At 42.3% G+C, this 23,903-nt stretch overlaps 1 protein-coding gene across 3 annotated transcripts in view; it reads right to left on the bottom strand.

Moving 5' to 3' along the window:
• Positions 1 to 23,903, bottom strand: part of COL5A3 (collagen type V alpha 3 chain) — an 899,023-nt gene that overhangs the window by 219,785 nt on the left and 655,335 nt on the right. For all 3 annotated transcript variants that reach the window (XM_069604041.1, XM_069604040.1, XM_069604039.1), the window contains 7 exons: positions 23,211 to 23,318; positions 9,843 to 9,896; positions 7,702 to 7,755; positions 6,233 to 6,286; positions 4,804 to 4,857; positions 3,335 to 3,442; positions 1,871 to 1,924 (listed from right to left, as the gene is read on the bottom strand). In XM_069604041.1, coding sequence (XP_069460142.1) covers positions 1,871 to 1,924; positions 3,335 to 3,442; positions 4,804 to 4,857; positions 6,233 to 6,286; positions 7,702 to 7,755; positions 9,843 to 9,896; positions 23,211 to 23,318 — 486 coding nt within the window. The remainder of the gene's footprint in view (positions 1 to 1,870; positions 1,925 to 3,334; positions 3,443 to 4,803; positions 4,858 to 6,232; positions 6,287 to 7,701; positions 7,756 to 9,842; positions 9,897 to 23,210; positions 23,319 to 23,903) is intronic.

Consider the following 23,903-nt stretch of genomic DNA (forward strand, 5'->3'; position numbering starts at 1 on the left):
TGTAGTGAGGGGGAGGAGAATCGCCTTGTGAGCAGAAGAGAACTCTGACACAAGTGAAGGGAGTGGGAGATGTAGCAAGAGAGAGAGAGAGAGGGGAACAAGGGGCTCCTCTTTTGTTACATATCCCCAGAAGAGGTGATATGTAAAAGAAGATGAGACCTATTGATCCATAGAGGAGGGGTGTACTACAGTGAAGGGGGGAGCCCTGTAAGCCCAGAATAGGGTTGTGCTACAATAAGAAAGAACGAGGGAGTGACTTTGATCCCCTGGCAAGGGGATGTGGAACAGAGGGGGGGATCCCTTTAGTCACAGAAGAGGGGAGTAAGTAACAGAGGGAAGTAGAACCCCAAAAAGGAGATGACTTTTGGAGCACTTGGCAAAGGGATGGAACCCTAAAATCCAAAAAGAGGTGGAGAGGTGTTGTTGTCCCCAGAAAAAAAACAATAGGAACCGAGCTCTACAATTCACTTATCAGAAGACTGTCCTGTCTGGAATTTTCTGTAGCCTTTTATTTATTTTACCAAGAACCTTTATGTTACAGCCATCCTGAAAGCATGTCAATTAAATAGTTGTATGTTTTACTTTTGCTAAATAAAACCCTTTAACTTTATTCTGGTGTCAGTAGTTGTGTGTTTCTTCGGCCATGTGCCAATGGAGAAAGCACAACTCTACATAGATGTGAAAGATATAAATGAGGCAATCCCAATCGAAGGTACGTGGGCGCGTGTGAAACAGATGATTTGCTCACAAGTAATACTGTGTTGTTCAAAATATTTGCAATCAAGTTGAAATCTGGGCCCTCAATCTCTACTCCTAACTTGTACTTGTCAGTTTGATATTGTCTATACTTTCCATTCGGCTACGACCAACAAGAGATTATTCACTGATATTTAAAACTGCTGCCTAGCAAATGAAGACCTTAACTACAATTTCAAATGTGAGTGAATTAAAATCCCATGGAATATAAATTAGTAAAGCAAATGAATAAATACCAAAAATCTGGTATTGAATCCCAGGTTTAGAATATTGAAAAGGAAATCCTAAATTGTAACTACAATTTTCAATGTTATGCAAACACAATTCGAAATCATGTAAATGTTGAAGATATAGTATACATATCTTCAATCCTTTTTGCCACAGGCATAATCCTCTTTGCCAATGGTGCTTTGGCAATGCATGGAAGAGGGGAGCATGTGTGAGTGGCAGAGGAAATCACTTTTCCTGAGAAGCCAAGCTGAGGCAGGTGTAGCGCTGGACTCAGGGGTGTTGCTAGGTCTGGAAAAGATCTGGGGCTACACTAATGTCGGGACTGTCGAGACTCAGGGCTAGGTAGTCTTTTTGGTTGTAGCTCCTGAGCTTCTATCCGGGGATACAACCAAAAGATCTGGGACTATAGTCCCCTGAGCCCCCCTTAGCAACGCCACTAGCTGGACTCAAAATAGTGATGGGCTGCAGCAGCGCCTTCACCATTCTACAATAAAAGGTCTCAGGCATTTACTCTTTGAAAAGAATGAGATGTCGATGGGTTGTGGGGGCAAGGTTTGGAATCAGTGAAGGGGATGAACACAGATTTATCAAAAACACTTAAATGGGTACCTGGGAACTGATGTCTGACAGATAAAAGCTGATCCAATTTAGTAAATCACTATGTTCATGAAACAAAGTCGTCCTTTTAGAGTTTAATGTCATAGTGCTCATTTAAGACTGTAGACACATATTCAGTCTACATTTTCAAGCAGGACCGTCACAGGCCCACAAGAAGGAGCTTGATAAAGGGAGGCATAGTTATTGCACTAATGCTAATGCATCCAAATATCTCCTTTAATGGTAAAGAAGGACTTTTATATGCAATTTCATTAATTTTACTCACTGATGGGCCAGGTTCTCCGGTAGCTCCGTGGTCCCCTGTAAAACCAATAACACCCTGAAGAAAGACAAATACACGTTAGTCATGGTTTTCTCTTCGTTATAAAGTCCCCCTCTCTATTCCAAATGAGCTGATCACTGTTAAGTATCAAAATTATTGCCCTCAGACTGTTATCACCACCTTGAAAACGTGCAGTGCGTACAAATCCAACAGTATGTAAGCACAAACCTATGGACCCACATGCTTACAACTTACCTGAAAATAAACTATTCTCATTTGAATTTACAATGCACAGAAAACACAAATTTGTTCAAAGAGTTCTACAGGAGATTCGGTTTGTTAAGTCCATGTGTGGAAGTGATTACAGCAATTGTAACATTACATATTACAGATGAACTCTTGTTATTAGTCAAAGTCTGGTTTCATAACCAGCCTCGCTTAATAATATCAGGGTCAGTAAATGGGAAGTACACAGAGAAAGAGTGAAACGTGGAGAGAGAGAGAGAGAAAGGCAGGCAGAGAGACAGAGAGAGACAGTGAGATGGTGCTTTCATGTGTGTAGTGCAAGCATTGGCGCCCTCCTATTGTATACCACTGCAAAGTGACTGCGTCAAAATCAACATGCATAGTACCTGCTAGGGCATGGAAATTCTGAACAATACCAGCATTCACAGTACCTTATAGGGCATGGAAATTCTGAACAATACCAGCATTCACAGTACCTTATAGTGCATGGAAATACCGAACAATACCAGCATTCACAGTACCTTATAGGGCATGGAAATTCTGAACAATACCAGCATTCACAATACCTTACAGGGCATGGAATTTCTGAACATTACCAACATGCATAGTATCGGATAGGGCATGGAAATTCTGAACAATACCAACATACATAGTAACCAACAGGGCATGGAAATTCTGGATCAGTCATTGCTCTACTCTATATTTTGTCCATTTTAAATTAAATTCAGAATTCACAAGTTGGGATGGAGACATATCCCCCAAATGCTCCCCTTCACCCCAGCTGCTCATTCTTTAATGGTCAGAGTGTATATTGTTCTATTAGTGCATTCATAGCGGTCCCAACCCGGCCACAACCCATATTCAGAAGCTCTAGAAAGAATATTCACAATGGGTTCATCAGGTTGTCACAATTGTGGTCATTGATAATCACAATCTTTTTGGGAAACTTTTATATTGTTCTGGCAGCTATTCTTCTATCAATACCCAAATATGCATGGTTAATCTCGTTCTTCTTTTTATGAAGACACACAACCCTGTTTCACTGAGACGGGTATACATATAATAATGATTGCTTCCCCCCTGCATACAGAAGGCAGTATCCCTCATGCTCCACATGACGAACTTGTGGATTGAACTCGTCTGAATTTGAGCCAGACAATTTCTTTGATACAGGTATGTGTGGTGTTTCTCATGGATGGGGGCTGCATGCCCAGGACTTACCAGATTGCCTTTGGCTCCATCTTCACCAGCCGAACCCCGCTTTCCTGGTGGTCCTGATGCACCAGAAAGCCCGGTGTCTCCTTTTTCACCAACATCTCCTTTTGATCCCTTAAAAGAATAAACAGATTTGTAGGAGTGATGAGCAGTCCCCTCCAGATGTAGCACAATCTGCCCTCCAGTGACTTATCCCAAATTGAGATCTACGAACATCAAAAATGGGGACCAAGATTGTCAAATCCACCAAGCATTGGCAATATTAACAGCGTTTGGCAGTATTTCCATGGGAATTTTTTTTTATTTTTTTTATTTTTTTTAATTTATTTGCATTTATAAAGCGCACAAGCGGCCCTTGGGCATCGTGGCGCTGTTACAGAGTGCTTACTTAAACATATGAAGACACTTCACCAGTGACAAAGCATGGAATAAGGCAGATCCAGAAGGAGAGTGTACTTTTGCTGTTGGTGGGTTACAGAGAATCAGCAAGTATATTCAGGCAGATGCAAATGCGGTGGATACTTAACACAATTGCGGTAGATACATATTGCCAACTGCCTTTTCCTCCTTTGGAGTACCTGGATATATACTGGCAGGTGCAAGCTGGATGTTTTCCTTGCTGTTACTTGAAGCCCCACTGCTCTTAATCACCAATTCCACTCCTTTCATTGGCCATTATCTACACCTTAAATTACCTTAATCCTGAGTCAGAAAAACTCTCTTCAGACTTTTCCTCAAATACCGCTTGTGGAGTTAGTGCGTTGGAGCACTTTCCTTTGCGTTACATGAGGAAAGAACACCATAAGAGCAGAGCAGAAACGAAAGCTGGCAGCTGTCGAAATGGCGCTCATGTTCTAAGACCCTGGACCGTAAAATGAAGGTGCTAAAGAAAGGTGTCATGGTGTCACTAAATCGTTTTTTAGTATTTTCTTCTGAGTTTGATTACTGTGCAAATGTTCTTTTGCACATCACACAACAATGTTCAATTTGAGGGAGCGCTATGCAAATAAATGTAATTAAAGCAAACTACCAACTTCAGGTGCCCTGTTGGAAGCACAAAGGTGTCTATAAAAAAACGTTCCATTTTTTTTAAATAATTTTTTTATTCCACCCCCCCAAATCCCTTTTTTTTTTTGTAAACACTTATTTAACTATACTAAAATATACTGCTTTTTGCTTGATGCCATGATTCACAGAGGACGCTTTATTATCCAGCCTTAAAGTCTATGCACTGGGTGTGCATCTGTTTAAATTAGCACTTGACTGCAGGTTCTAGCAGTGGCTCACAGCAAAATTCAGCAACCTGCTGGGAATGTGTGTTCCCTTACCAATAGAACATCCAGATAATTAGCCTTCAAAAGTAGATGGTCTTTTGTACTTGGCGGAACAAATGTGAGAGATTTTGGCACCAAAGGTTTCGAGAAGAGAATAGACTGATGCAGCAAAGCATCTGCTCCGTTGTACTTATTACTTACCGGGGGTCCTATTTCGCCGGAATGGCCAGGGTCACCAGCCTCACCAAGTTCACCCTGTGTAAAAACAGAAATTAATGAGTTCACAAGTTGTGGACACATCATATTAGGAAAGGATATTACTACTGCAACGGCCATCACTATTGAGATGTTCTCAGATCTAATAATGATAGAAACATGGCCTGCTCTGGAAGCATTAACAATATGCGAATCCTACTAGTCAAAGCAGACATGTGCCCGCATGGAAAAGCTGTCATCAAATTATGGGAACTGAAAAACTCTCCCCACTCAGCCCATTTCTCATCTCCCATCTACACTAGATCCTCAAATCTTGAACCCAACTGTTCAACACTTTGAGAATGCAACTCTTCATCTACTTTACTCCTTTCACCCAAACTTCCAATGTGTACGTCCTCCCCACTCTAGCAGTACAGCAGTAACTATGGGCTTCTCAACTATGAGTCCACTATCCAACCTCACTTTCCTTGCACTGAATCCTCATTTTTCACTTCTCATTTTCAAAAGTCTCCTGCCATTCGCAGTCCCCCAATATTTTTTCTGTGTGTAACTCATGACTTTCATGCACTCTCTCCCTCACATAAAGTGCTCCTCGCCTCTGCTTTCCTCATACACTAGAGGGTCGCGTGGCACAGCCTTGCTGCTTTGGTTGCATCTGCCCGTATTGCTCCGTCCAGGTATTTGGGCAGAAATCTTGCAAAGCAGCGCTAGAGACTTGCAAAAGGTGCTCCCATGCATGTTTTGCTCCTGTGTGTGGGGAGACATTTCACAATTAACCTCCCTTACCCTTCTCAGATTCCAGCCGTGAGTCCGTTGTTACAACGTGTCAATGTTAGTGTTCACGACATGATGTGCATTCTCTAACTCGGAAGGACAGCGATGTTGTACAGTTCAGAGTTACACGATATGTGTAGGGAATACTAATATTGATGATATGTTCTTACAACAGAATGCAGCTTTTATATGAAAAGAAATCTGATTAGAGAGCTTCATTTTAACATCTCTCCACCACCCACAGATGCAAATTGGAGAAATCGTTTGCAGAGCTTGGTCTTTGAGGTTCAACCGGTGATGATCACAGTGTTTAAAAACAAATTTGCATGAAAGAGCCCCTTCAACTCTGCTCTGAAGTAGTGAACATGTATATACAATCACAATAAATGACACCATGAAATTGTGTCAAAACACAGGGACCTCTTTGTTAATATCTTGAATGCCAACCAGTGCGACTACTACAGCTCAGCTTTTGTTTTTCAGACGGACACATGTTCACGCCTCTTTTTTTACAATGCACTCTGCATTCTGTAATTTAGATCTTCAACTCTTCATTCTGTATTCGGTAGCCTAATTCTGGGATTGAGCTCTAATCGACAAAGCCACTAAAGGCCATAGATTTAAATGAAAAAATACACACCCGGTCTCCAACAGCTCCTGGCTGTCCAAGCCCTCCGGGCATCCCTTGAGGACCCTTTAAAAAGACAGAAATACTTTAGGTTATACCTGTTTTGTGAAAGAGACATAACTTCCTCGGATAAATCGTTTGCACTGAACCTTAGTTTATAGCCAGATGTGAAAAGAAGGAATAGCAACGGATTACCCAACGATGCTTTGATGTTAGTAGTTAGGCTTAGGTAGCATCAGAGCCTATAGGCCTGATGTAAAGCAGGCACGTCAGGCTTTCTAGTGTTACCTCTAAGTGAAAGGTAAGTATATTTATGGCACAGCAATCTTTAGGTCTGGCTGAAAGAGGCATCAGCTGCTTCAGACATTCTGACTTATGGTAAGGTAAAATGATGGGGATTCACAGGAACAAGCCTATCTCACAAGACCTGATAGGGTACATCTCACAACCTATAGGCGATCAGACGAAGCACTTGTTCCTGTCGTTCCATGGTGTGCCTGCTCTGAGTATGTGATTGAAAAAGAGCTGTGTTCACAGTAAATGTGCCTGCATGCACTAAGCACCTGATACAAACACATCTAAACAGCAGTTAAGCGACAGATAGACATTATTCATTGTTTACAGGGTGTATGGATGTCAGCATCCCAAATCATACAATATATATTAAAAATACATTAAGACAAGGCAAGTCCTATCGGCTGTATCGTCCCTCTGTGTTTAAATAATGGTACTGTGGAATCTGGACCCTGAGAAAATGTTCGCTCTGAAACGCTTAAGAAAGCACCTTTGTATAGTTGCTGTGATTATTGATTGAGAAAAGATCATGGCTGAGTGCCAGCGTGATGCAGTTGTGCTCCTATTCAAGAGGTGTATCCAGGGTAACCAAATGCTTGCAGTATTTTGAGGAGATGAGTCAAACCTTTAAGGGCTGAGATTTTGACTGGCACTCTCCTAAACTCCAGAGCTTCCCGGCTATATGCAATATTCTGTCTGCCCATATGAGCAGCAACCAACATCCCCCACCATCTCCCTGGTGCAGCACTAACAGGTGGCATCTGAGCCTGAGCGGGACATAACATGAACAGCTCGGCCTTTGCCATTGGCAAGTAAATAGACTGGATTAATTGGAGTGGAGGAAGAGTAGGTCCCTGTGTTGGGAGAAGAGGATGCTCTCTTAGCTAAGGTAGAAACCAAAACATGCCACAGGAGTATAGTGCTTTTATTATAATTCAGGAGAGAAGCCTCACTTCTTACCATGGACGATCCCTATTCATTTATAGCCATTTCCAGACCAGGGCCAGCTAGGCATATAGACAGTTTTACATGTGGTTAGTAAACATCACTTTTTACAAAGTGAACAAGACCAAACACTGGGACATATTCCTGTTGGCATTGAGAAACAAGGTTGGGTTGTTGGAAGTAAGGAATGGAAGATTGGGAGCTTCAATAACATGCTCAAATCGTTGAGATAGGTTACTTACATCTCCACCGCCGGAGCCTTGCGGGCCTCGGGGACCCACAGTACCAGGGGGACCCTGCAAACAGGGAAACGACACATGTGATGAGAGGATATCACTTTACAAGCAATTATTAAACAGAAACTCTGAAACATTTGAAACACATTTTGGAATTGTATTCAGGCGAGACGTATAAACCCTTCAGTTCATCACACGTGCATTCTATTGAAGGAAAATGTACCCAATTAGTCCCTTTTTCTTCTTCACCTACTCTGACTCAGTGGTCATGTGGATTTTTCTGCATGCCGATTCTGGACATTTTGTACATTTTGCAACAGGATCTTGGATACTAAAAAGACTAGGAAAGATGTCCACATTTTTAAATATGATTTAATTTTGTTATTCAGATTGTTTCGAAGTATCCCAATTTTTACACATAAGGGATCTGAAGAAAGCAGAAACAACGTGGATTATGTAAAATAACACAGTTTTGGTAAGGTGTTGAAAAAGGGCCTATCACTAGGTCTCCAGTCACCATGGTAAACAACTTAGCCACTAGGGGTAATCAACATAGGCTACTTTTTAATGAGTTATGTTGGTACAGTGCAGTGTATGTTCCTGTCCTTAAACAAGCTCGCTTCCGGAAACTGAAAAACGTAATGCTCAGCAAGTAGACCCCCCTGCTTCCAAACATCTTCTTACACATACTTACACGTCTGCAGTGCTATATTATGTCAGGTTGTAATCGTAGTCTTTTAAATCATTCCAAAGAATCTTCTTATATCTGATTCCTGGGTTTGTTAAGCCCATTTACAGACATGCATTCTGCAGATTAATCCAGATCAAGCATACAGTCCTCCTGTCTCAACAGCATGGGTGCCAAATAGCGGACCTTCCTTAACTGCTGTCTCTAGGAGCCAGGTGACACCATCCACCCACATACTTCAGGGTGGAGTCCTGAGTTCCACATCTACATGGAAGGCCTTTGCATTTGACTGTAATCATGGCATTTGTTTAAGATGTGATAACGCCTGTGAAGAGACAGTTATGCTTCTCTAGATCTCCTCATACCACTCCTCTTATGACTAGTCTGCAGAATTAAATTTTACTATAAAGGTAATTCGTACCTAAGACATGCAAAATTGTCAGACTTCCCCCCAGCTAACTTCCTGAAATTGGAAACAAAAACCACTTAAACCTGATGAAGTTGTTAATTGTGTTACTGTAGTACATTTCTTGGACAAAATGTGTGCACCTACATTGTGCGCACTATTTTGATTACTTTATTATTGATCAACTGCATCTTTATTTAAAACCTCTATCTTTTTGCATACTTGATATTTAGTGTTGGAATCATTGCAGTCCTTAATTGTAAAATCGTAGTTATTTGGTCGTTGAAATAATGTAATTGCAAAATAACATTTTAAATGCATTTTAAAAACATATGTAGACATTTTCAAAAAGGTGTAATTAGTCATTAGAAAGTGTAGAGAGCTATTTGGGAGTTTTAAAACTTGTTTATTGAAAGATTTATTTGTGTAAATAACATTTCATAACCTGGAAAAAAATCTCTCCATTAAACGTGATTTAGAAAAAAAAAAATATTTAATTGTGTTACAATTTTTACAAAATGAGTCCAACCGGAAACCTAGCTAAGTTTCGAGTTCCTTATGTCCTTTCCAAGTTAAGAAGGAGGGTCTATGGTCGAGTAGTCGGCTTTTACAGGATCAAAGCCCTCAAAAACAGAGACACTCCAATGACTCATCGCTTGTTGTTACCGCTAGTCAGCAGAGCCCATAGGTTTTCTAAGTCTAAGGTGCGGTAGTTCTGCAATGGCTCAACCAAAAATCGACACCTGTTCGTAACCAGGCCAGTACGTTCAAGAACCAAGTGTTTTGTGGATTCTATGGTGTCTGGTAGTTCACATTAGCAGCAATTGTTTGATTGGGCTTGGTTACGGATTGACAAAATTTGTTTTGTTTTTAGCTAAACGTGTTTTTAATTGTGTACTGTGTTGCTTTTGCATCTGTGCTGTACCTATAGCTAAGACCCATTTAGTACACAACAGAAAATGAGGTGTGGAAAACACTGATGTACAGACAAATGAGTAAACATTTTTGACCAATCCAAAGCATAGATTAGGCTATGAGAAATTAAAATAATACCATTGGACCGACGTCTCCACTTTCGCCCTTCTCCCCTGGGGGGCCCGGCATTCCCTGGAAGGAGGAAGACACAAGAGTTAGATGTTTCTTAGGATAGTCTGCGATTGTCCACACCACTTCTGGAGAACACGTTCTTGCAGAAATACCTCCAGTAATCATTGTCTAATAAACACACAGTATGCATTCTAATTTGCTGATTCAGATTGCAATGTCAAATTCACCTACATAAGTAACATTTTGGGTGATTTCAAATGACCTTACATGTGGTATCTGTGGTGTAAAACTAGTGCACAAATTGAAAACGACTTGATAGCCTGACTTCATGTGCCGGAGCAGACATTTTCACTTGTCTGTTCAGATTACAGCAAACAGTTGAGCAGAGCAACAAACAGCTATAACATTAATATGGAACGACTCTGACGATATATGTTCCACTTAAATGCACCCTGCAGGAAACACATCCATTTTTTTAAACATACCTGTGTTGCTCTGCTAACTCTAACAATAAATCTGATGAAGTTTCATCTTAATAATGTAGATTGCCAGCGAGATCAGAAAAACACATGTTGACGTTTTGTAAGATAATTTTGTATAAATAGTCTAAAGATAAGGTGGCTACTCCAGAATATTCTTGCTCCCAGTAATTGTTGCAGAGGTGCAGTTGATGTATGTGCTGTGTTGTTGCCATGTGAAAGACAACATAATAACTCTTTTTCTGGCATGTTTGGCTAATCATGAAACGTTATGCTATGTGTGAGGAATTGCCACCTTGCAAGGGTTTAGAAGCCCTCGCTTTTTTGGTTTGTATTAATTATTAAAATAAAGTAGATAATTTTAACTTAGAAAGGGTGGTCTGCTGATCAGTCACCCTTTTCTTAAGCTCTGTTCCACAAGAATAGTATGTACCTGTGCAATGCTGCATCAGTTTCCATCTCTGTCCTAAAAGCACATAATTATGAGAGTTACTATCCTGGTGGCAGTTGGAAATTTTGTATGATCCATACCTCAGTTTACAGTACGGTAGCTAGCAGTGCTCATAAATATTAGAGCCACATCTAAACATGTGTCAACACTGTGAGTGTATATTCCCCTCTGACTGGCTGTCTATGTGCCACCCAGCAGGACTGTAGCCTTTGGGTGTGCCTCTCTTTGGTCCTTTGTGAGGTCAGGTAACACCTCTCTCCAGCAAGAGAGCCCCTCAGTAGGAGTCAAAGGGCATGCCTTATACAAAACGATTAGCCTCGGTGTTACCTACCAAAGGGCTTTTGCTGCTGTGGAAAAAAGAAGGGGTTGGGGTTAGTATAGATAGAGGGAGCTTAGCACAAGTGGGGAAATGATCCAGCATCTTATTTCTCTCTGTACCTCTCTTTCCTTCCTATCTCTGCCACTACCTTTAGCACAAGCAATTTGGAAATGTTATCAGAAGGCAAAGACGACTTGTTTCAAGGACGGGGATTGGACTCCTTAAAAAAGCCTTGCTTATGTCCAATCACTGTGTGGCATTTGCCTATAAAAGAGAAGGTCTCCCACTCTTCCTTCACTTTTGGATCATCCTGGACATAAGTAAGAAATTGTTTGATCTTCTTTCGGGAGAGGTGACCTTTTCAAAGACCTCAGACATTGAGGTGAAGGAGGATTCCAATACAAGCTCTGCTCCCTATCCACACCAAGGGCACATTTGGGATGCCCGACCCTGTCCTAGAGTCCCCAGAGTGGGTCTCACAACATCTGGAGGGCCAGAACAGCTAGGATCTGTGCTCTACCGCATCAAACCAGCCAAACTGCATTCAAACCGTGTTCACTGCTGCTGCGTTGGCTCTTCATTGAACCTTCGAATGACGACTGCTTGGCATCAACCAAACCGCCTCTTACCATATGCTGCCAAGCAGAGCACGTCACCTGTTCGGCTCGAACACACAGCTCACTGCTGTGGACCAACTCCAACTCCGTCTATGCTGGACCCAGTTGTTACAATAACACCCTTCAAAGCCTCACTTGCCTACCAGACCCAAGAACAACGTACACATTGTCTTAGCTGGACAGTACCACAGTCTAAACCTTCCCATGTACCGCATACACTCAAGAAACTCACCACCTTGGCCACTATTACCCACGCCAATCCACGTATACAAAGCCCACCCCTCTCAGTACCTGATACAGGAGCGCCACCAGCCACCTTTACAATGAATGCCAGAGACTTATTCTTGGCCCAGGCTCGCCCGCATGCTGTCACTAAGGGCCTTACAACTAGCTATACCCACCACCAGGCTTATTGAAGTTTAGACATGCACTGAACCAGCCCTTCCATAAAACATCTAAATGCAACTCTGCTGTTGCCAGCTGCTGCTACCTATTTTAAGCCTGCTAAAGCCAGCACCCAGCCTCCCCTCTTAGAGATGAATTACTAAAGCCAGCACCCAGCCTCCCCTCTTAGAGATGAATTACTAAAGCCAGAACCCAGCCTCATCTCTTAGAGATGAATTACAAAAGCCAGCACCCATCCGCCCCTCTTAGAGATGAATTACTAAAGCCAGCACCCAGCCTCATCTCTTAGAGATAAAGCCAGCACCCAGCCTCCCCTCTTAGAGATGAATTACTAAAGCCAGCACCCAGCCTCCCCTCTTAGATATGAATTATAGGCTATGCGCAGGAACTACCACAGCAACCCCCACCCACCTCTGTTTTGGAGAAGAAATTAGTACCTTGGGGCATGAACCCACGCTAGCTTTATTACCACTCTTGCTCACTCCTTAGAGTACCATGAGGATTCCACCACTAACAATACAACCGCCAGCACCAATATCACTCAGCACCACCTGCTCACCACCGCCAGCACTGAACCATACAAGAAAATGAGGCCCAATGCCAACCCAAGCCCGGATAAACACCCTAGAAGCCACAAGCTACCGCCTTCCACTACCACACATACCCTCCCCTCCAAACACAAACCAGGCCACATGCTACACACAGCCTTAATCAGTGCTAGGTCCCTACAAGCACATGCTCTTGATATCAATGACATAATATCAAACCTGAACCTAGACTTCTTAGCCATTACGGAAACCTGGCTCCACCAAGCATCAGGCCCTGCGCTGTTCCTAGCTTTACCAGAAGGTTACACCATCCACAGATGCAATAGAACCGACGCCCGAGGTGGCAGCGTAGCTCTCATCTACAGGGACTCCCTCCATATCCGACTCACTAGCACCTCCACTAAAGGCAACTGTGAACGCCTCACTGACAAATTAATAACAGCTCCCTCAGACTCCATCACCATGCATGTTTTATACCGCAAACCAACCTCTGCAGCTGACTATGAAGAAGACCTCAGTCATCTTATAGGAGAAAATATTAAACCGCTTCTAGAGTAATACTCCTAGGCGACCTTAATCTAGGCCTCCATGAAGCAACCGATCCTACAGACACAAGTGTTGCCAATGCCCTCTCTGACCTAGGCTTTAAACACTGTGTCTCATCCCCTACCCACACCAAAAGAAGAACCTTAGACGGAATAGCTGACCTGAACAACCAGATAACCTCCCTTGGTCGGATCATCACGTCCTCACTTTTAGCCTCCCATCACATAAACAAGCACCCATCAGACCCCCGTCCCTTCGACCCACCTGCGCCCGTAGCACAAATAAAATCACCAAAGACTCACTATCCCCTTATTTTGCTCTGCTGGCTAGGGAAAACATCACCACAGCTGATCCACAAAGTTAGAGATTTCTATTCAAGCACCCTACCCAAAGCAATAGATATTGTAGCCCCACTCCTCCCTAGAAAACCTAAACTCACAGACCAACGCAACCCATGGTTCTCCGGCGCCCTCCAAGCTCTGCGCACTAAGAAAAGGCAAGCAGAAGCTAGTTGGAGAAAAAATGCCTCTGAATCCCTAAATGGACCTACAATAAGGTTGCCAAAGAATACAAGCAGGCCATTTGAAAGGCAAAAGCAGAAACCTATAATGCCAGAATAGCCAAAGCTAACTCTAACTCGCAAGAACTATTCAGAATACTGAGAGAACTTGAAACCCCACAACACCACCTTCATCAGTAATCAGAGAGGAAACTTGGTGTACCAACATCCAGAATGCCTTGAGGAATAAAATATGCCTTTTACAGGAAGAAATTGCACTAAAACAAAGTCAAAACGACCTTAGCAAACTCCCTGCCCTTGCTAACACATATACCATACCACCCGTCCATTTCAGAGAAATCTCAGAATTGGAAACAACCAATATTATTAAAAACCTTAAACCATCCAGGTGCATAGAAGACATTTGCCCAGCTACAATCATAAAAGACTGCATAACAGCTCTAGTCCCCTTGTCACTAAATTCATCAATGCCTCATTCTCCACCAATCTAGTATCAACAAGCCTCAAAGAATCCTGGGTCCTCCCTTTGCTAAAGAAACCATCACTAGACCCTACAGCGCCTAACACTTACCGACCCATCACCACAGTATCCTTCCTGCTTAAGACTCTCTCTAGACAGCGCAGCCTACAAAAAGATCCACTGCTATCTTAAATCAAATCACATGTTAGGAATGCACCAATCTGGTTTCAGACACGGCCACAACACTGGGTCGACGCTATTAGACCTGAAAATTAAAATGGACTTGTTCAGGGATGAGGACAAACTAGCCCTCCTCCTCTTATTAGACTTTCCAGCAGCGTTTCCTCTGGTAGACCACTAAACACTTTGCCACCACCTCACTACAGCCGCCAATTTCTAAACTAAAGCCGCCAGCTATATTGCCTCCTTTTTAGAAGACAGATCAATGAGTCTTCTCCTACACCGCTAGCGCTGAACCTATCCGCATCCCAAGAGACGTACGCCAGGGCTCATGCATATCCCCATCACTTTACAACATTTGCACAAAGCCCTTATTTGTTCTCCTCAACGATTTAGGCATCTCATATAATACCAACTATGCGGACGACACACAAGTACTCCTACCCCCGACAGGTTCTTATGACAAAGACTCCCTAATGTTCAACAAAATATACACCACCATTCAGCATGGATGGCATCCAATTATCTATGTCTTAATGATAAGACTGAGATTTTGTTAGTAGGCTCACCGGCAGTGCTGAAATAACTCAGCCCGCAATTCTCAGCCTTCAGGATGGATGGAATCCAGATCCCAGTCTTAGACTCGATTAAAACCATAGGTGTGTACCTGGATGCATCGCTCTCCCTCAACAAACAAGTTAGCGCCATTGCAACCTCATCAAGTAACACAGCTAAGCTCATCAACGCCGCAAGACAATTTCTCACCACTGAAAGCTGCATTAACATTGCCAGTGCAATCACGGGCGCAAGACTGGATTACTGCAACGTCTTATTCGCAGGAACTTCCAAACGGAATCTAAACAAACTAGAATAATGCTCTCAGATCAGCGCTGAACATCCCAAAAAGGAGCACATCTCAGCCGCAAGAAAACAGGCTCATTGGCTCCCGATCAGAGAAATAATCATTTTCAAGACCCTGGCAATCACACATACATGCCTGAGCAAAACCGCCCCACAGTTCCCATCACAGAAAACCACGACCGGAATGCCACTCACAAATTGCACCGAGCTCCCCCTTCAAACCGACTAGATGCCAGCTCGCTGCGTGACCCAGCAAGACTCGCTGGTTCAAGCTCCACCGCAGAATAGTTCAGAACCTCGTTTAACGCAGTTGAACCACCGAAGAATGGTGAAACGGTACTATTGACTCATATTGCCCCTGCTGGTCCAATTTCTGTGTCCTAGAGACTGGCTAGGTCACATTTGCACAGTTTTCCATCGGAAAACATATCCTTTTATATTCATTGTGGTTGCTGATTGCCTTTCAACCCTGTTTCATGACCCAGAGTGCTGCATCTTTCTATCCTGTGTATTCTGGGTTCTCTCTACAGTGATGGGTGTGCATTGGTGTGTTTAATTAAAGTGTACATATTTGCATGGATACTTGATTGGACATTCCTTTATTTTGGACTGCTGTACGTTGCTGTTTGGGTTGGTACTGGATTACATTTACACCTCTTCCAAGAATGTAGCCTTCCCTTGACTCACCCAAAAACAAAAGCGTAGAAGATGAATCCCTTAGCTGTAATTGTTTTATCTTTACGATTAGGAACACAGTTTGTTTATAGAGTGGTGGGGGCTGAGTAGGCAGTTGTAGAGGTATGAGGTAAGTGGTTTAACCACTACTCATCTTTATACTCTTGTAGTGCATACGTCATTTTGTGTCAGCATGTTAATTACTTATTTAGTTATTTATTAATTTTGTTAATATTTATTTATTTGTTGTCATATTTAGGGGGCCTGCATGCTGCCTTGCAGCCACTTATGAGATATTTGGGACAAGCAGCGTATTTGGAATGCACCCTGAACATTTCGCACTACTGGGGAAATAGTGAAAGGGTAAGACCTCTTAAAAAAAGTCTACAACTAATAAAGCTTCTGGCAACACTATGGGCAATGTATAGAACATACAGCAACAATTGTGAAACCCTGGAGTGTGGTCCCATCATATACAATCATTATCATAGAAACAAAAGCTAGTTTTATTAAGTTGTATTAAAGTACTTACTAACAACAATGGGATTATAAGGTAAGTTAGACAAAATATTGCAAACAAATAGTTCACTTTCATTTTCTCATGTAAGTGTTGATCTATAAATCGTATTTGCCAACATGTTGCCACCACAAAAGCATTTAGTGTTGCTTTCTATTAAAAATGTAACTTGAGCCAATAGCCTATCCTCGGCCATGAAAGACAGTCAGTATGTTTTTATCTATTTTAATTTACTGAAACACCTCTGAAAAATCATTCGACAACACTTGAAACCTAGTTCCTATGATTAAATCACACATTTTGAAAGTTCAATTATTTTTTGGTCCGGTGTTACAGAAAGTAAAACATTTTCCATATCCATAAGTGGTGACTTTGTGAATGCCATAGTGAAATTAATGGATTTGCCCAGGGTCACTCACTTTAAGTGGTGAAGTCGGGCTTTGAGCGTAGTGGAAATTTGGAAATGTACCCTGCAGTCTTAAACTTACACAACAAACTGAATAGTAACACAGTAGTAGTAACACAGCATGCACTTTTCCACATTTCTAATCACCCAATATTTGTACTGCTTGAGGGACATCCTACTAACAATAGTGCCTCCATATCACTTATTCACTGTTGTTCCTGCCATCATCTAACTATTATCAACTCCCATTTAAGAGGCTCTACTGAAACTAAATTCACTTTGACAGAACCAGGTTCTTTGTGTTTCAAATGTAAATCTAAAATAAAAACCAGGTACTTAGCTCTTCCACCTTGAGATCAGAAGATAGTCCTTAAGCGCTGACTGGAAACAGCTAAACCAGTGCCATAACAATTCTCCTGCGTCCGGAGCAGCCATTGTTTTGCACTTCATAATAAACAGCCCTGCCCATATGCCTCTCCATGTATCAGTTTCTCTTTTTACAATGCAGTCCTACTAAAGCTGTCATTTGCATACTATGAGCTTCACAGGCGGGGGATGAAATGGCTGTTGTGGCCCTAGGTCTCACGTTATGCACAATTCAGATGAAGGACTGGTCACGTGTCTCCTACTTCTGTTTGCATGTGTGCCTCCATACAGAGGTCTGCAACCTGCTTTACTCATACGCCTAATTTTGCTTACTTAATTGAACAATGACTGCATCGCCAGACTGGAACACAACTCGGACAGCTAATGTAGCGCTTCCCCTTTTTTTTGTATAAACACCGTACAGTCACCTAGCCCCTATAAAGGAGACCCTCTCGTTCAGAACCTCCTGTCCATACTCCAGTCTAGGATGAGTAGGTTAATGGTCCATAACAAGGAGAGGGAGGGGAAGGTCCTAAGTAATAGAACGAGGGCGAGTAGGATGCTGTGTGATGGAGATTACCATTCATAATCAAGTCATGATCTCCGTGTTTCTCATTCCTGTCCTGTTTCGCACTTAATTAAATTAATACCAGAGTGATACATGCATCAATACTTCAAAGCAAGAGACGCAAATGAGAAACCCACACAAATACGGAGGTGCCCTAGGGAAGTAACACATAGTAATATGCAAACACTATGATTCTAATGAACGCAATACACTGCAAGGATGCACAGATATAGCTAAGACAGCACCCCAAAATAAACATCAGAATCCTGCCTCACTCACAAGAACTAACGCGTAAAGGAACTGAGAGATGTCTTTGGGGCTGCCCCACAAACAACGTGTGGAGGACAAACCTTGACCCTACATTAATATGGGAAGGTTTCAAAGCCACCATTCGACGAGAATTAATAGCTACGCGTGTGGCTTGAAAAAAAGGGCGTGGGAAAAGCAAGTCTATAGCTCTGGTGATAATAAAATGGGGATAGCAGACGAGCTCACAATATATTAAACAGATCTGCCAGTAGTGGAAACTGGAAACGGGCCAACATATGTGATTCAGATGTACTATGAAAAGAGGATGATAGATGACAAAGTACTAGTCCATTGAGTATGATTAACAATGATCCCACTTTCTGAAATCTTAGAGGAGTGCACACTAAGGCTAGCGGGTTACCTTGAGCAATGGAGTCCGCCCCTCGAGATGTTGTAGCCTACAGCTCCCATCAGCCCTAGCCAGCATAGTCAATGGTGCGGTATCATGGGAGTTGTAGTCAAAACATCTTCATGGTTGCCGGTTGTGCAATGCTGCCCTATTCTGCAAACCTACATAGATTAGCAAAGGTGGATAGAGGATGCAGTTCAGTCACAGGAAATGATAGGACTTTAGACATCAGCTGCAGCAGCGGGCATTTCCAATTGTGTCTATTCGTGGACAACTTGATCATATCTTACTAAGCCTGGAGGCTCACTGGCAGAGGTGATGAAGGAGCTGCAGAGAAAATGAATACTAGCAGAGCTAAAACATGTGCATGATAAATTGGTTATATTCTATCGAGTATCAAAAAGGATGGACAATTGGTCAGGGCTTTTAAAACATATAGGATGACTGTAGAACAATACTAAGAGACGAGAACCAAGAGGCTTGGTCCAATTATTTGACCTCAACGTACACTGATACTTAAGCCACTCAGAGAACACGTTATATGATGGATGAACCAGACAATATCCTGGCTAAGACGTATGACAGCAGTACAAATAAACCTCATGGAGCACCCACTGTTTTTCTTCAGAATGTTGTATAATGACATCCCTAGGCTCTTTTAAAAATAAATAAATAGGCCAATTCTCTCGTTTGTTTAGAGCGCTGAATGGAAACTACGGGACCTCCCTTCATGTCATTAATACATATGAATAAGGCAGCGCAGTTGAGTATCTTTCTTGATTCTCTTTGAGTGAGGGCAGTTGGTCAATGGAACTTTTTTTTACCAGTACTGGTTGTCCACATGTTAACCACAGGACTTATTGAGGGCATCCAAGAAAGATACTGCAACATCATTGCTGAGAATAGTCTAGAAATAATGAAAAGACTCTGGGGAGAATACAAATGCACCCCTGACCTTTATCCTTGACCTCGCTGTAGGGCCATTTAGATTGCATGACTGGTCAGGTGCTAGATTAGAGAGTTAGTCAAGCATTCAAAGAAGTTAAATGTTTTCTGTTTGATGGGCTTACACTGATTTGGGTGGAGAGTTAGTTAAATGTTCCCCTACTTGACGGTGTAGTGAATATAAATCGGGACAAAGACTGAGTAAGAAAATCAATAGTGACCTCACATAATTGAGAAATGTTTAAATTGTGCTGTCCCTTAAATGTATTATTTCGAAAATGTACTATAATATCTTAAAGCCAGGATGAAGTTATCATGTTTAAAAGAGATTTAGGTAAACACTTTTGATGCATTGTGGTATGTGTACACTCAGTTGGGGAAATACATTTGATATGGCCTTCTATTGTTTTACCTATAGTTGATATGGCCTTCTATTGTTTTACCTATAGTTGATATGGCCTTCTATTGTTTTACCTATAGTTGATATGGCCTTCTATTGTTTTACCTATAGTTGATATGGCCTTCTATTGTTTTACCTATAGTTGATATGGTCTTCTATTGGTTCCATGTGATAATGTTGCCTGGAAAAAGTCGCCTGGTAGACAACTCTTTTTCCTGCACCCCTAAAAGCCTTCCCCCACATATTCTAGGACGGGTATCATTTTCTATTATATACTCCAGCCGTATAATATTAGGAGCCAACTGGCCCTGTCCTCCCTAAGGATCCAAAGTCTAAAGACTATTATCATAGGCCAAACATCACTCGGGTTGAAGTAAAGAAGAAGATGCGTGACACTGCAGCTGATCTGTAGTCTACAGTGTTTAGGAAACACAATTCACCACTTCGTCTGAAGATACTAAGAATTGGAGTAAGGATTAGAATGATAATGATGTGTTATTTATGTAGTTTGTTCGGAAAAAAGCTGTACAGAGGACATATTTTACATTCAACATTTTACATTAGAAATTGGAAGAATGTATGTGTGGATGGATAGTGTAATTATAGTATGGGATGACTGAAAGATATTGCATATTCTTTAATATGTACAGCATATACTTAATTGAGGAGATTATGGCTGAGACCACTGTTATTAACATATAATATAATGTCTAGGATGCCCGCTTTACAGTTTCTTTCAAAGGCAGAACACGAAGTAAATTAGCCTTTAGATATGTTTGTTTTTTGTTAGAGATGCTGCAGAAGAAGGGGTCATTTGTAAGTTTTAAATTGACGATTTTATATATTATTTTCATTTGTATGTATGTTACATGTATGGTTTGTTCTGCTATCGTTTTTAATGGTGAAATGTTAAACATTACTGCTACTGAACTAGGTTTTAAAGGCCGATGAAGTGCAGTCTGGGCACGGTATCAAACAGTAAGACAGACACAAGTAATCACAGTTTAAGGGTGTTTATTGAACTTCAATTAGGTTTAAAAAACACCTATCTAAACCTAAATCTAAAGATGAGCGCAAGCTATGACCGTCAAATAATAACGCAGTCCTAGTCGAGTCTGTGAAAATAAAAGGGCCTATACTAATACACCTATTGCCAATCCTTACTTCTAAATATAAAATAGTGTGCAAAACAATATTATGCAAAAGAAAAGTGTTCAAGAAATTATATGTTGGGATATTCAAGCCGTTGGCTTCCCTTCCCCACGTTTTCAGCACGAGGTAAGGCGGCACACTCGAGCTTAGCACACTCTCTGGCTTCACTAGCACAAGGATGCAGTCCAAAACCTCAGCTTTCTTTGCCAAAGTTCTTTGTCATTCAAAGTATCTTATGTCAGAGGGCCTGATGCATCAAACAAACATTATAGTTCCCTTCTTAGAATTTCACTTGTACACAGTTTCTCAGGTGATTAACTATTCAACTCGTGTCTCCCTCTGCCAGGCTCAGACCCACTTTAACACAAAATCTTCTCTACCTCATCAAAATCAAAGACTTCCGACTGTGCGCAGGATTTAGCTTGACCTGTCGCAGGACCACTTTGATTCACATTTATTTGTTCTCTTTCAATTGATCTCCCTCTGCCGGCCTCGGATCAAATATATCTACTTTTGTCAGAACTCCTCTGGGTACCTTACAGAGACCTTCAATTGGGCACCCACGCGGTGACGGACCACTCTGTCAAAGGTATTGTAGCTTGCTTTAAAGTTCAAACACTCATCAGCAGTTCAACTTCACTTGCGCCTCTTAACACACGCATTTTAAAAATGATAATTCCAGCGCTCGCCATACAGTGTTGCTGCTAGAAACCTTGGCTTCAACACAGACCGGTCTTGCATCTGTCCTCCCAACTCACCGACTGTGTTGATTTCACTGACGCTGCTTTGTTTTTGGAGCTGAACCACGACGGCTGGTGATTCTCCCCGCCTTGATTAGTGACGCGGGAGGGTCCTGGGTACCTCCAACACACACTGCAGGATCCTTCAGCTTGGTTTACTGGTCTTACACTTTCTATTCTCGAGGTTTCAGGAAAGTAATGGTTCCTTGTCAAAAGGGTCAAGGGAACTTTCCTCCTTGCGAACTCCTTCTGTTTTGCTGTCTTTCTTCTATTGTTAATCTGCCATCTTGGAACTGCTGTTTCCTTGTGTGCTTTTCCTCGCTCAGATTGTCCTCTCATGTGGCACCTTTTATCTGTTTGGGGAAGTGTAATGGAAGTCATGTGTGTGTGATGGTCAGTAATTGCCTGACCTCGCCTGACCATTGTATTGGGACACATCAGGTATACTGCTCGGGTGTTAGTCTGTTTTCTCTCATAGCGGGCTGTCCTTGAGAAAGTGTTTGTGTTGTAAAGGGGGGGGGGATGATTGAGTTCCTAAATATCTCCCACTCCCCGAAGACCCCTCACCCAGGTGATCCTCCCACACTGGCCCACCCCCAGGAACTGGATCCAAAAGCGATGTTTGTGTCCTCATGACAGATTCCTGGGGACTATTGGGCAAGACACCTTCTTGTTTCTCACAGCACAGACCCACATTTCTTTGATTTCTCTGACTATGCCATACCACAATGTACATAACAGCATTACACTGCATAACACTTTGATGTGAGATAATATTAAAAAAAGAATGGAGCTTCACCTCAGGCTTCGAACTAAAAATCCACTTAACCGCTAAATGTCCGGCTGCTATCCAGTCCCAAACTAACCGAGATGCAGGAAGCCATGACCTCAGCAACCAGCGCAGGCGAAGGACTCTGAAGGTGTTCTCCCACCATACAGAAGTGTTTCTTTTGTATAATAATTCACTAGTACTGTATGTGTTAGAACCAGAGTGTCTGGAAGGGTGTTTACCTACTATAATGAATATGATCCTCATTACGACTTCGGCGGTAGCCATGCCGCTATTGGCAGCATAGCTGAAGCCGAAATCGGGTCCGGGTCCGGGTTCCCAGAATGGGGAATTACCGGGCCATTCCGAGTTCGGAGGGCCCGGTAATTCCTCCCTCCAGGAACCTTCCCCATTCCCATCAGAGCCCCCATAGGGCTCAATGGGAATAGGAGAGGGTGCAAACAATGAGCCGATTACGAGCGGCCCGTTGTTTGCTCCCTCTTCCCCTCGTGGGACCCGGTAAGGACACCTCCTTTATCGGAGCCCGTTAACCCATTCCGCCTCAGCCGTAATGAGACCCTATGTGTTTCATATTGCCTATAGGCAATTTAACATGTGGCTTTGCAAAGGGGAAACATCCATAATGAACACACTGGACGCAAAACTGAATTTTACCACCAAAGTGATGTTGTAGTAAGAAAGGACACTCGAAAAGCCCTGTGTATATAAACATCACCTTACATTTCTTTTCCAACCCATGACTGTTTCAGAACTCATCTCCTGACCACTCACCTGCAGACCAACAGGTCCTTTAACCCCTGGGAAGCCACGCTGACCTTCATCGCCTTTCTGCCCGTACATTCCTTGCTGGCCGCGGCGGCCCGGCTCTCCATCCATTCCCTGGAACGACAAGAAGGCTATCAGAGTCTGTGTATGAGCAGAGGTCCATATGTATCAGCATTCATGTCCATGTATAGAAAGCAGAATCAGCTCATGTGTATGTATGTCAGTACATATACCTGTGTATGTGCTAGCCTATTCAAACTGCCCATGCCTGCAGGAGTACATATGTCCATATGTCTGCAGTGTGTGTATATTAATCCATGTGTCTATGCCCACCCATGCCTGTGTGGAGGTCTGCCTGTATGTGTAGAACCGTCTGTGTGCATGGCAGTCTGTCTGTTCTGTTTGTTCCTATCTACCAATAGGTGCGCAAGTCACGGCTTGTGAGTGGTGTATGCTCATTATTGACCTTCTCTCTGTGGACTTATGCCCGTGTGGATATAGCTATGATTTCCATCCATTTGTATGTGTACATCAGTTTGTGTGTGTCCACGTGTGTGTATAGTGCTTTTATGTTATTGCACTTACCTCAGTATATGTGTACAGGTTAAAAAGTCTTTTTGAAAGGTTTTGTGTTTGCAGTATGTGTGTGTAATTAATTCAGTGCGTTTGAATATATGCGTACCTATTTATGATCATGCA

Source organism: Ambystoma mexicanum, chromosome 3q, assembly GCF_040938575.1.
Source record: "Ambystoma mexicanum isolate Mex_15411 chromosome 3q, UKY_AmexF1_1, whole genome shotgun sequence".
NCBI lineage: Eukaryota > Metazoa > Chordata > Amphibia > Caudata > Ambystomatidae > Ambystoma > Ambystoma mexicanum.